Genomic DNA, 14,927 nt, shown 5'->3' on the forward strand with positions numbered 1-14,927 from the left:
GTTTTACAACATCAGTGTTACATCCCTGAATTAATGTGACATCATGTGCACCAAACTGCACCGTTTATGCTTTTGTAAAATGACTTTTCCTGTGAAAAACTAAGAATGCTCCATGATTCAGTGCCACCTTTTACACCTTTAGTAAGAAGGTACAGGCGTGAGGCAGGTTAATGCTTCACTGCTGTGAAGCTGTAATAAACCTGTCACAAATCTTTCTCTCTAATAATTTTGTCTTAACTTCAGATTCAAGTTTTATGTTTCATTAAAGGGAAATCAGACTGCCTCGTTTTATTGCCACCTCCAGGTTAACACCCTGATGTTGCGCAGTTTACAACGTCGCTGTTTGGATGTTTTAAAAGCAAAATACACTCACGGTGCGGTTCAGCAGGTCTTCCTCGTATAGCGGTGTCCGGTTAGTGAAGAAAACAAAGGGCGTCCTTGTTGCACTGCTCCTGTTGGCTCAGCAGACGGCTGAGAAAGACCTCTGAAGTTACCGTGTCATGTGGTTCCTCTGCGCCACACAAACACCATCACGGACACGTCACTTACCCACTTTCCCGTTTTTAACTTTAGCTCCTGAATAAAAAAGTTTTAAATTCGGTATTGGGGGAAACAGTAATGAATACATGTGAGCTGGAAAATGTCTCAACACGTTTATTATAATATACAACCCTGAATTATACTGATTCAATTCAAGTTTATTTTATTTATATAGCGCCAAATCACAACCACAGTCGCCTGAAGGCGCTTTATTACTGATGACCCAAAGACAATTCAGTCCACTGATGAGCAGAATGCGCATCAGGCAGCTACGTGAAGTTCACCACAATTAAAAAATGAAGCTTGGAGAAAAAATAGATCCCGGGGTCAAATACGTGATGAAACAGGCTTTTGTGTAGCTACCATTCACTGCGCGTTGTTAGTTAGTTTATGTCACACTGGTTACAAACTATACTGCAGCTAAAGTATGTTGATAGTCATGTTTCACCTTTAACAACAGCATCTCTGTTCTCGCACTTTCATTCCAGACGCATTTGTCTGTCCTGCTTTGTGTTTCTTTGCTTTTTGCGCTGTCCACGGCACGTGCTGCAGAGACATCTTGTGGTCATCTTGTGAACGTTTAATGGGTTGTGATTGTTATTTTAGAAATTCAGAGCTTTGAATTCGTTTTAGAATAGTAACATCACAAGTTTAAGTTAGATAAAAGACTCTTGACAGCTTACAGGAAACAGAATCTGCATATACTGCACTATTTCAAATTGCTGACTGAATCCTCCACATTGCTGCTGTCTTTCCAATTTGAATACAGCATTTGTTTTTCGTACATGGCTTAATTTTTAGCTAGATCAAATCGTTGACTATTTCAGAATCAGAATCAATGAAACGTACAACAGACACCAAGCAATCATATAAAGTGTAGAAATAGAGATATAAACATAAACATTAAAGTATTAACACTAATGTTTCTGGGATATTACAGGTGTGAGTGCACAGGTGCACAAATATACTTTGTGGCGTACAAAAAGTGACAGAGTGTCTGGTTCAGTGTGTGGGTCTGACCCAAGTAGATGCATTAGTTTGATAGAGGGAGGTAGGAACAACCTCCTGTGTCATTCCCTCAGACTGCAAGGTTGAAGAAATCGCTCTTCAGTGTGTTACGGAGAGGGTGGGAGTCATTGTCCGTGACCGGCAGCTGTCATGAAACGGCCCAAATGCAGGCTCGTAGGTGGGGGGAGCCTGCATCTGTGAGACAGACACGCAAAATTAAAAAGGAAACCATGAGAACAGACATGAAAACTTGACTAGACGTGACACATGGAGCACAAAGGAGGCACAATAACAAACCCCAAGATCTAAAACTCATTAAAGAAAACCAGAAACTAAATTCAAGATCCAAAATTATTTATTTGTCACATGCATCGTTATACGAGTACAACATGGGCTCCGTAGGCTGCAGCGCCCCTGAGAAGGACAAATGGATGGATGGGTTTTTAAATAAATCTAACACCAGAAGTTTGTTCTGACTGATAGATCCACCGCCCATTTCCCAATAGGAAGGGATCTAAGCAGCTTCTAAAGAAAAATGTGTGGACTTCTTGAAGTTTTTCAAGAAACTTTTCTTTCCAGGCTCTTTAGACTTCGATGACCTGGATGACTGAGAACCTTCACAGACATAATATGAAGGGATATTGATTCATCTATTTTGGGGAGCTGTTACGGTTCAGCGTGGGGGACTCAAGCGCAGGAAGCCAGAATCAGCTGTACACAAGAATTTATTTACAGAATCCACCAGGTGTATAAACAGGAAGTGCAGGGCAGTGCTATATACAACAAGGTGAGGGACGGCGCTCCAGGGAAATCCAAAGGGGTAGTCACTCGTTCTCCAATTCTCCACACACACACATGACCACAGGTCCACTCTCCACTCTCCACACACTGATTCACACGGGAAGGTATCCAGGAGTCCTGTAGACGAGGAAACGAGAATTAATTACAACGTTCACAATGTTAACTGAGCTGTAACTTTGACTCTCACTGACGGGTGGCAGACAACGATCCAGCGAAGACCAGCAGACTCCTTCTGGCTTAAATGCCGATCGCCTTGATGGGCATCAGGTGTGTTCCCCTTCCGTGGGCGTGAACCCACAGTGAGTTCTTCCCCGGCGACAGAGAGGAGGAGAGAGAGAAAGGTAGAAATGGCCGATCAACGTCCTGCTGACCCCCCAGGCCGTGACAGGAGCGTCCTATATATAACTTGGGAGTTCTGAGAAACTGTGCACACTTGATGGTGTTTTTCATTTAGACTTGATTAGGTTTAAATTTCTTTTTTATTATACATTTCATTTGTTGATATTCTAAAAATCTTTTCTTGTTGAACCCGTACTGTAGAACTAATCTGTCGAACAGAATAAAGTCTGTTCCTTCTAAAATATGTTCCAAGTATTTGATTCCTTTACGACTTCAATCTGTGAAGTTTATCATATTATTGTTTTGTAATATGTCCGGATTGTTCCAGATAGGTGTACGTTTGCATGGGATTCATGAAGACTGTTATTTTTAGAAACTCCCACCATGCTGTCAGAGAGGAGCTGATGTTGATGCTTTTAAAGCATTCATGTCGTTTGATGTTTGAGCTGATAAATGGTCAGAAATCTCCAGATTATTGCACAGTGCCTGTTCTACAAGGCTCATCTTAGTGGGCGTGTTTTAACCATCCAGAGATGAACTGAAGCCTGTTGGTTAAAAAGTAGTGTTGAAAGTTAGGCGGCTCTAGTCCTCCTTTATCCTTGGCCCTTTGTAGCATTTTTCAGCTGATACGTACAGGTTTATATTTCCTTTTTTTTTTTCTTTTTTTTTTTTTTTGCACCACTTTTTGATCGTTAGATACGACATGTCGCATACGCAGATGCACATTTCTGAAGTTCAGATAAATGCCACGACTCACTGACCATTCACTCTGAGCAAAGGTTACTGTAGCTGTCAAGGACGAGGTGCCAATTAAAGTTTGGTAGCGCAGAGAGCTGCTTAGAACATAACCCTTTAAATTTTCTTTTTATTTACTTCGACTGCCAAGAGAACAATTTGTAGCAGTTTGCCACCTATGTTGTTGAACATCAAAGGCACAACTGTGATTCCATGTAACTGTAAAACAATCAAAATGTGTCAGTAGCAGTATTTACTCCCTCACACCTGTGTAGTTTATGTTTAACTAGCAGCTTTCTTCCAAGAACCACAGACGAGGTCTGCTCAGCGTTCTCACTTCCTCAATCAGTAATTTTAATAAATGCCTGAGTTCCTGTTATTGTAAATCTGATTCCTTCTCACTGGCCAATTCTCTTTCTCAGCTCCTCTCAGTAAACTTGTCGTTATCGCTGCCGTAACAGGAGACTATAAATATGACTTCTGGTTTCATTGTCACTATTGAGACTTTATGGCGACTCTCATCCCACATCACTTCCCAGATCCTACCTGGCCGGTGACCAGTGTTCACTTTGTGTGTGGATTGTGCTGTCTCCGGGTCTCTGAGGTTATCAGTTGTGTTATGCTCGGACTTCTAACAAAAAGATCATCACATAAAAACAAAAACAACAGGATGTTAATGAACAGGGAGGGGAAGCTTTAGTGTCAGGCCAGTTGCATGATGAGTACGTCAGTAGAAGGGCTGGTACACTTTCCTCCATCAGTCATCAGCCACATCTCAGAAAGCTATTTCTCTGACCTTTGTGGCTGCGTGTAGTCGCCAAAGTGTGAAGCATTTTCTCTGTTGAGTTTATTCTCAGTATTGACATCAGAACACATCCCCCCACTTAAGGAAACAATGGGCACGCAGTGACTCTGGTCACACGGCTAAGAGCTGGCCGGAGGAGAGGCCTCCATAGGCCGACTCTGTAGAGAAGATGTGTACATAATGCTTTTCATAAGCTGCTTACATTTGTTATATTTTCAGTAGGGAACTCGACTGGGGTTTAACTTGTATACTGTTTTTTTGTTTTTTTTGTTTTTTTTGGCCTGTCCCGTTTGGCTCTTTTGCCATCAGAATTATTGTCTAAAGGCAAAGAAAGATGCCCAACCGATTTACTTTACCAAACTGACCATCCCAGCCTTGCCGTAATGGTCCATTTGATTCACCTTTTATTGTTTATTTTATTTTCACTTACTGAATACGGGACAGACTTGACTGGGGGAAAGAAGGGGAGAAAGAAAGAGGGAAAGAGAAACAGCTGAGAAGAGGGACGGGGGAGAAGGGCAAAAAACAAAAACCAACAGAATGAGCAGAAAAAAAAATGCATATATCAATCACCTGGTTTATATTTCCAAAGGAATTTAGAAATGTACGAATCCAGAGATCTGAACCAGGCAGCTGATGGTTCACTCGGGATCACATAAAATAATCAAACCACCATTTTTCTTGAAGCAATCCTTCCCATGAGTGATAGGGACAGAGACTTCCCTCGAGTCAGATTGTCTTCTACTTTCATTAAAAGTGGCATGTTGGTTAATTCAGTTAAATCTGCAAGCCTAGGAGAGTTAGCTCTTCTGTGTTGTGCCACTGGCTCAGCAAAAGGTTGTTTAGTTTCCCTGGAGTGTAAATCTTTGCAATCTTCCTGGCACTTCACAACGGTCCTGGTGATATGTTAAATAAGGAATTGTTGTGGAATTTGGTGATATAAATTAGACTTGTTTTGCGGTAAATCTTTTAGAACCTACCATCATATTAAACACTACAGCCAAAGAAACAAAAAAGTGCTCACAGATTATCCTAACAAAGGAAAATTAACTCAAAAAAGCCTTTTAAACAATCTTGTGTTTTTGGATTACAAATGAATTAATTTACGAGATGCACTGTAGGTACTGTGCATTGCCCAAGAATGTAAGTGTGCACATTGTTTTCATGATCAATAATATAAATTATTGATCATTTTGAAGTAGATGTTCTTGCTGATGTTCAGTTTTACATGAATGTCTGCAAGAACTTTTCCCATCCTTTTGTTCAACCACTTGGAGTCACCAAAAGCTTATATTTTACACTGCATGATTTACACTGAGATGTACGCTTCATTGCCCAAGTGTACAAATAACTAACTAATATGTAAACCGTTTCACCATAACGTAGGAATGCTACTGTGTTTAGTAACGACTGTGTCGTCCATGTGGCCTCGGTCTCCACATCAACCAATTATTCTGATTGATTGACTGAGTATTTGCAGATATGTCCTTACAGCCTTTATTATAAAGAAGATGTGATTGTGAGCTTCTGATAAAGCTTCAAAGCCAGAAAGTATAATCCTAGAAAAAGTGAAAAAATGCTGTTCTTCTTTTTATTTTTAATGCATTTTGTTATTAATAGTTGTCCTACATTGTCACTGTAATACATCGAAATGACAAACACATCTGTACCATAGCTACAAAAATAAAAGCACTTATTGGTCAGGAATCGTCGCGTATCCACCACTAACTAAAGTAGTGATTTAGCAAACGCCTCCTTGCCTGAGACCCTCTGAGTATTTATACTTTTTCATTTGAAGGCTTGTGAAGTACTCTGCTCTCTGCTCTACTGATGTGTTATTATAGGGCTGATCCACCTCTGTGTGTCTTTAAATATTACATTATTATACTACTTTAAAACATAAGGGAAATGATCTGATGCCAATTTAAAACTGTACAGTTGTATGATGAAGAATAAAATGTGTAGCCTTCCAATAAAGACATGGTTGATATTCCAGGTCCTAATGCTGGATGAAGTGTTCAGATTTTTAAAGTAGCATTCTCAGCTGAACCTTCCGATTGCTTTGATTCTAAATGTTGATTTTAAACTTAATTTGGTCCTCGCAAAGAAACAGCCACAGCGGCATGCTTTTCACAAGTAAAAATACAGTTTCTTTACACATTCAAGCATTTCAGTTTGAACAAGAGGAAGTTACAGCAAAACTAGAGCCTTTGTGTCTAAGGTCTGTTGTTTTTAGAGATCACACACATAGACAACCACACCACAGGAAGCCACAGACATGAACACAATTTCAACTTCTCATAAAGATCTGTCTGTTAAAGTTGTGCAGTCAAAGCAAAAGCAGACGGTTCAAGGTTCTTTATTTGTCACATGCATAGTTATACAAGTACAACACACAGTGAAATGTAGCCTGACACGCTCCTCGACATGTGCAAAAAAATGGGGGGGGGGGGGGGGGGGGGGTGTAGAGGAAGAACATTAATAATATATATATATATATATATAGTATATACACTGGGTGAATGTGCAGTAGTAGCAGCAAGCAGGTGAATTCTGTACATTAATATGAATAGACATCTGACTATTTTACAGGATAGACAATATAAACATATTTAAATTTAAAGGAATTTGAAATGTACATTGTGCCTTGGTTTAGTGTCTGGAAGAGTCCTGACTCAGTCAATTATAGATGATGTGAGAGGGCGGGTGTGTGTGTTTAGGGCACGGATGGCTTGGGGATAGAAGCTCCTCTTGAGTCTCTCTGTCCTTGCCCGGATGATGAGGAACCTTCTACCAGATTGCAGAAGTTGGAACAGTTTGTTGCCAGGATGGGACGGGTCCTTCAGTATCTGCGCTGCTCTAGTCCGGCATCTCCTGGTGTAGGTGTCCTGAAGCGGGGGGAGAGCAATCCTGCAGCAGCGTTCTGCTGTACGGATCACTCTCTGGAGAGCTTTTTGGTCCTTCACACAGCTGTTCCCGAACCACGATGTCATGTTCTGTGTGAGGATGCTCTCCACAGCGCCTGTATAGAAAATCCTGAGGATCTTTGGAGAGACCCTGAACTTCCTCAGTTGTCGTAGGTGATACAGGCGCTGCCTAGCCTTTTTGGTCTGGACCTGAATGTGGGCAGCCCATGTCAGGTCTGAGGAGATGTGGACACCAAGATACTTGAAGGACTGCACCCTCTCCACTGGAGCTCCATTGATGATAATGGGCTTGTAGTCTCTGTGCTGACCCCTTCTGAAGTCCACCACCAGCTCCTTGGTCTTGCTGACGTTCAGCTGGAGGTGGTTGTCCTGGCACCACGATGCCAGATTCTTCACTTCATCCATGTAGGCCGCCTCATTGTTGTTGGAGATGGCACCCAACACCACTGTGTCATCAGCAAACTTCACAATGGTGTTGGAGCCATGGGTGGCCACACAGTCAGAAACACCAAAGCTGTTCCTGCCCTTCAATTACAGAGCACACTGTTTTATTCACTTCAGCAAACAATTGTAATTACAAGAAAAACGCTGTGTAAATTCTTAAGTTGAATACTTTGTATGATGCTGAGGTATAATGACCTTTGAAGACACCGTCTGTATGAAGAAACATGCTGCAGGCACTGCTCAGGTGTGGCTTTGGCCCATTCTCCCACACATTCAAATCCTGAAGGTCCCGTGGCCCGTGCTATAACTCCCCATAGATTTGGATTCAGGGCAGCTGATTGGCTGGTACCAGTTTAGAGTTTCCTTGGCCGTGTGTTTGGCATCATTGTCTTGCTGAAACATGCACTCTTTGTTCATCCTCCTGGTAGATTTTTGTCAGGAATGTCTCAGTACATTATTCCATTCATGCAAATTCAGCTCCCAGAGTCCTCAGTGGAAGCTTCGGTAGTTTAGACATTCTTCTGTAACCAATGTCATCGTTATGTTTCGCAGCAATACGATTGCAACAGTCCTTAGACGCTCACTGGTTTTATATATCATGAAATGTCCATTGTGTGGCACATTGGTAATGACACAACGTTTTATTGGCCATCAATTAGGCCTGAACCAGCTGATAATAATCAGTACTAAGTGACAGGATTGCTTTCTAATTACTGACAGATTTCAGCTGATGTCATGACTTTCCATGTGATTTCCCTTTCTTCATGTGTTCGGTACTTTTTCCCCGCATCTTTTCTTATTGTTACACATCGATGGTTTGATTTCTTTAGATTTATCGCATAACTGCTGCATCTATTTCATGCATCATGCATTCATACATTTAGTCCAAAATGTGTTTATAGAAAGATTATTTGACTTTAAATTCACTTTATCACAATTCCAAGGCTGCTCAGCACCTAAGAAGCCACTGCTTTACAATGAAAAGCCAAGATAAAGTTTCCAACTTCCCAACAATCTTACTTTAGTGAGAACTCCCCAGTAAACTGATGGAACAAAATGTTTGGCCATAAAGGCTGAAATAAGCAAACTTGAAGCCTAAGAGGTCCAATTTTGATATTCCTTTGAAACTCCCACGATGAGGAACCTAATGAGGAGGATGATTGAAGGTTGTTATCATCATGTCCTCATCCAATCAGAATGCAAAATAAAACAGCCACCAGGTTGTTGTTTGTTTGTTTTTTTTAGTTTTGTGACCTTTTCAAAGTGGGCAGACAACAATAAAGAGACAGGAGATAACAGCAGGGGACTTTTCATTTAGCGACTTGACACAGAGAATACAAGAATATCATTTCATTTATTCATTATACATGTTTTGGAGCTGCAATATGCTGGTGTACAGACAAGCTCTGTTTCAGAGATGGGCTTTTAACCAGACGCATTATCTACAGTTTCCAACAGCATTGCTTTCTGGTAAAAGAGTCCAGGTGCTGAACTTGCAAGATAAAGTTACAACATTCGATTTGTTGTGTCCAGTGTCCTGACTTTTTTGGAAACAGGTTTAGAAATGATGAAAGAATACAATCAAGTCTTGGCCCCTGTGCTATCCAACATAACAGAACATAGTAATAAATAATATGGTCTTCAGATGATGCACATACAATTTCAGGTGAACAACAAAATCAGACGTATTACATCGTATAATTATTTATTTAACAAAACGAAGCCAACACACAGAAGCAGTGTGTGAAAAATTAAATACAATATTACTGCTTCAGCGGGAGTCACGTAGCCGCTAGCTGCTAATAATCAGATAATCTGTTTATGTGCTTCTTATATAAATTTTTTAGTGCTGTCAGTGTTAATCTCTTTAAAATGATGTTAACGCCATGACCGCATTAATGCGGCAAATCTCAGTTAGCGAGTTAAGGTGGATCTCCCCGTGCGTGGGGCTGCACGGCATCAACGTGTTGACGAGCTAACCACGCTAACGCATTGATGCCATGCAGCTCTATGCACGGGGCGATCCACTTTAACTCGCTGAGATTTGCCGCATTAATGCGGACAGCACTAAAAAAATTTGGAACAGAATAAATGGACCCTTGCAGAGCAATAGCAATTCATGTTTACGTAGTTCAAACGTGTATAATAAAAGATATTATCTTCTACTTTTTTATAATAGAATATTATTTTATTGCATCTCCATGAGCTTTGTGCATTACATTGTTTGTTTTTAGAATCTGTTATTGCATGGTAAAAAAACCCCAAAAAAAAAACCTTTATGACCATTGTGAAGACATAGTATATACAAGATTATGCAAGATGTGTTGTTGTGGAGAAACCACCGTACACTTCCCTGTGATGGCTTAGTATTGTGCAAGCATAATACGTGCCTTGGTGGTTGATGAAACAGTGTCTCTGGCTGCACTGTGCTGTGCTGCAGGTTTGATATTAAAACTAAAATTAATGCCAGTGAGTTAAGAACCTTTTGGAAGGACCCTCATTTAAAGAACACCTCATAAATAAGACGTTAAAGGTTGAGTAGCAATATAGAGAAAAGCAAAAGTCATTTCACAGTCTGCTTGTATTTCATCAAATGTGATGGAAAGAGCACAAAGGAGAAAAACAGAACTCGTGCTGGTGATGATGTTGGTGAGAACATAAACCAAAGACAGACAGATACAGACAACTGAGGAAAACATGCCCAGAATGCACCTTTCAGGATAACAGTGACCCATGGAGCTAAGTGGGACTAAGAGATCCTCCAACATCTTTCAGCTATTGTGAGCACTCAGCTATCTCTGCCCTGAACTCAGATTGTACAGGGGGAACATCTTTTGAACAGTGCCTATCACCATGTTCTTCCTGAAGGTATCTGTGGTGAAATAATACGCAATGGGGTTAAGCACTGTGTTTAGACAAGCCACCACCAGGCTGTAGCGGTATGCAGCCAACATGGGGTGCATACCGCTACAAGTTCTAGAGGTTATAGGCTCTCTGTGCAGGGAGAGGACAACTAGGGTAGCATGGTATGGAGAGAAACTGAATAGGAAAATAAGCAGACTTGTAGCAATCATCCTCCGGATCTTTCTGCTGTTCAGCAGATTTGTCTGAGCCACAGTGCTTTTTTGAACAGTATGAACCAATATCCAGGAGCATACTAGCATAATTGCTAAAGGGAGCCCAAACCCCAGAAATAAAGTGGAAAAAACTACTGCTGGTTGTGTGGCATAAACCGGTGGGTTATCAAAGCAATGTTTAGTAACATTTAAAGAAACATTTTCACGCTTGAGGATGTAGATTGGCACACTTGGACCAAAGGACAGTATCCAGACTCCAAGACAAATCAACCATGACTTCTGTCTTGCTCTCTGAATTCTTGTAGACATAGGAAAGCTGACAGCGACACAGCGGTCAAAGCAAATACAAGCGAGGAATAAGATGCTCCCATACATGTTGGCCTTCAGGATCAAGCCAAGGCAATCACACAACACCAGAGGAATGCCTTCTAATCCAAGGTGGTAGTAGATTCTCACTGGCAATGTGAGGATGAGTAAAAAGTCCGCCACGGTCAGGTTGGTCATGTAGACAACTGTTGGGGATCTGGATTTGATTTGACAAAAAAAAAATACCAGAGCTATAACATTCAAAGTAAGACCCACGATGAAGATGAAGGAGTACAAGCACACGTGGATGATGTCGAAGTGGTTCGTACTGTCATTGGTGCAGGTAGTGGTGTTGCTGATGGACATCGTGACCTGTGAGAAGGCAGAAAAAATAATGCATGAAAAAAACAGGTTTGTTGCAGGTTTAAGTATCAAAGAACAATTCATGTTCAGCTCAGATGTCGTCAATCAAATAACTGTAACTTATGTCATGTCAACATAAAGCTTCTTTGATTACTACGGCAGCAATGTTACAAACTACTATCTCAGCTGGGAAACAGTCAAAGAAGCACACGCTGATCAGAACCATAAGTGAAGCAGCTCACTGAAGTGACTACACACAGTCACACACAGTTCTGAATTGGTGTAAGAAAGACAAACTGTCAGACTCCAACCTGATTCACCAAATCGAAACTGGACTTAAAACGAATCACAGTGAAGCTGGAATTACTGAAGCCGTCGTCAGGCCTAAGTCTTTGCAATATGTTAGTGATTAAAACAGACCTCGCCCTCGCACAGCTTCATACCACTGAAGGGACACTACAAGGATGATTGAGCTCTATCATTGGCTATTTGCTGGGTGGGCTGAAATCACATTCAGGTTACCCACAGAAGAGGCTCCGCAGTCAAAGCTTCTAGTACCAGTATTAGTAGCTCAGGAAGATAGGGTGGCAGAGGAGCCAATCACTGGCTTCAATGTGATTGAACACATGTTAGAGAGGGGAATAGAGCCGCCTCGTGCTGTGAAGGAGGATGTTAGCACAGTATTCTCCACTGACTGTAAGAAAGCGGAAGTCTTTTTAAAGGTGAGTTTGTTAGGAGCAACTCAGGCGGACCCCAGCAGCAGATCACAGTACGCATTTAGCTAGAGTGTAAATGACTTATCTACAGTGACAGAGTAACAATAACAGTTCTGGGATTGCAGGGATAACTGGCGGAGGACTTGAACGGTCTATGGGAAGAAAAGGGAGCAGAGATTACTGAGTGGACACTAGACTTGTAGTCAAGACCGCCTAAACCAAGACAATACCAAGACCACAAGGTATCGAGACCAAAACCAAGACCAAGACAAAGTCGAGACAAGACCAAGGCCACGTAAAAGTGGTCTCGAGACTGGTATCGAGACCAAGACAGGTCTTAAGACATCCAACTCTAGTGGACACGGAGAGAGGAAGACGAGGGTTGTGTGAGGTAATAGAGTTGGAGAGCTTATTTGTCACGAGTTTGGTAGAAGGCTCGGGCAGTGGTAGTGAGGAGCTGGGGGCTGAGGCGAGAAGAGTGCGTGCTGGTGGCACAGGCAGATGGGCGTGGCCAGTTCCCCTTCTCCAGCACAGCAGCAGAAGGTAAGACAGCTATTGAGGGAGGAGATTGACATGTTTGCACCCAATGGTTTTTCTTACAGCACCTCCTTCTCAAAACTCCACCTCTCCTCTCCTGCCTGCTCACCCTCTCAGCCTCTCTGCATGACTCCGAGGAATTTGGACTCAGTGTATCCCTCTCATTTGAGTAAATTATGGTTGTGGAGAGATTACTCGAAAATGATGCATGGACTAATTCTCCTGTCTTCCTTCCCCCAGACCATATCTGTTCCTCGAGTCACAGTCCACTGGCTTCACTTAAACCCTCACCACCATATGGCCCAAGTGTGTTCATGTGTTTAACTGAGAACATGCAACTCAGTCCTGCTCTCTTGCCTGTTCTCGTCTAGGCCTTGCACTTGCACTTAGTCTGCATGCCTCCAGTTTAACCATTCATAACAGAACAGCACATCATGCTGCGTGTACGCACAGGAAATAAAAATCTGGAGTCTGGCAAAGCTGTTTCCACAGGGTGCAATCGTGGAAAAATAATCCCCCTCTGTGGAGTTTTTGCTACATAATCTGTAAAAGCTGTACTCAAAAGGCATTGTAGCTCCAACAGTACATACACAGTATAAACTTATTGCTTCACTAACACGTTATCAGGAAAGATAGCACTTTAAATGGCATATGTCCTTAAGTAGTTTGGGAGGACGAATGTAAAACAGTCTATCTACTCAAATATGTACGTGAGAAAAGAAATGAATGGACATGATGAAAAATTAGTCGTCCTATGTATTCTTTTGTTACAAGATCCCAAATCCACCATAAGAGCCTATTGCAGAGTACTTAAAAGTACTTCTAATGTTACCTTTCATAATTACACATCATACAAGTGCTCTGGGTTTACAGCTCATTCACTGTAACATTTCCATTTGGTTATAGCAAATAGCTGAAAAGTCATTGGCTACCTGGAAGATTTTAGCTGAGAGCTTGTAAATGAAAATCCACGTTTGGCCAAATGTTGCGCTTTACTTTAGTTTACTGGGTTTTTGTTTTTTTGACAATTTGTAAAACATTTCACACCATGAAGACATGCAAAGGTACAACAGTATCTCTGTTTCTAAACATTATTTGTGTATGTTTGAAATAACATGAAATAGTCAGTGCATTTTCAAACCAGTACATTTCTTTCAGTTTCATGTCGTTCACACAGACTAAGGTAAGGACAGGAAGATACACAAATAACATTCCCCACAATTTTCTGGTTTGGTTTTACCCTCTGTAGAGCTGAGTGACAAGTACTAAAATAGTGTTAAATAGTATAAAATAGTGTTTAAAGGTAATTTGTAAATGCGCTGATAGTGTGAGTTTTACCTGTTTGATGATTAAATTTATAAAGATCCAGTGGAAGCAGAAGAAGAGCACTTCTGTGGTGAGCTGATATCTTTGCCACAAGGCAGCTTCCTGTGCTGACATCGGTCAGCTTCTCTCTGCTCAGTTTTCACACGTGTGTGTGGTACGAATACTTTCTTTACATTTTCTGTACGTGTTATGGAAATGTATCCACACACAGTCTGTAGTTTGCTCTCATATCGTTATTGTTTGTGTAAACATAAACAAAATTAATTATGTTACAAATGTTATTGGGTCATCTCCAAGCAGATCTAAAAATCTTTGTATTAAAATAAAAATGACTATTTTCTAAATTCAAAGTCATGTGACAAAACAGACGAGGCTCGTTGTCTTTTTTAAGTTTTAGTTATTATTGACTGGCTTACATGAATAATGCTGAGCTTGATTTACTTCTAGCTTGATGTTAAATTTACATCATATTTATATCTTAGAAGAGAGATCCCTCTAGAGGCGAGCAAATCACCCGGGTTCTGTTCATCTGGATGTTGGAGGAAACATCAGTGGAACAAACCTTTCTTCAGTCACAGCTGACAGGATGTTACCCCAACCTTCCCCAAACCCCAACTAACAGTGACCCTGAGAGGTCAAGTGGACTGCAACTTAAGAAAACAACAGCAAATAGAAAAAAGCTGCAAAATAACACAAAACACAACGGAAATAGGAAAAAACACAAAACAAGCCCCAAAACTGGCATCGTTTTGGGGCTACATAGTTCTACAGTGGCAGAACTATGTAGATGTAAATGTGACTGAAGGAGCAGAACAAGTGTCAGGCTTAAAGAGTGTTTCAGTATTAGACATGCTGTGGCATATTAACATATTAATCTGTAGAGTTTAATTCGGCTCTCTCGTGTTTGTCAAATATTTTCACTATGTAAAAAGAAATTTTTTAATTCAAGTTTCTTTTGTTGTTTCTCTTTTTCTGCTGTTTTTTTAAAATCGTCAAACACGTG

The 14,927-nt window shown here is 41.0% G+C and overlaps 1 protein-coding gene across 1 annotated transcript; it reads right to left on the bottom strand.

Moving 5' to 3' along the window:
- Positions 1 to 10,255: 10,255 nt before the first annotated feature.
- On the bottom strand, positions 10,256 to 14,155 carry LOC113011804 (lysophosphatidic acid receptor 6). Its single transcript, XM_026151571.2, has 2 exons — positions 13,937 to 14,155; positions 10,256 to 11,354 (listed from the first exon to the last, which is right to left on the bottom strand). The coding sequence occupies exons 1-2, from the start codon at positions 14,036 to 14,038 to the stop codon at positions 10,392 to 10,394; spliced, it is 1,065 nt and encodes a 354-aa protein (XP_026007356.2). The 5' UTR covers positions 14,039 to 14,155; the 3' UTR covers positions 10,256 to 10,391.
- Between the last annotated feature and the right edge of the window lie 772 nt (positions 14,156 to 14,927).

This window comes from Astatotilapia calliptera, chromosome 3, assembly GCF_964374335.1.
Source record: "Astatotilapia calliptera chromosome 3, fAstCal68.1, whole genome shotgun sequence".
Lineage (NCBI taxonomy): Eukaryota > Metazoa > Chordata > Actinopteri > Cichliformes > Cichlidae > Astatotilapia > Astatotilapia calliptera.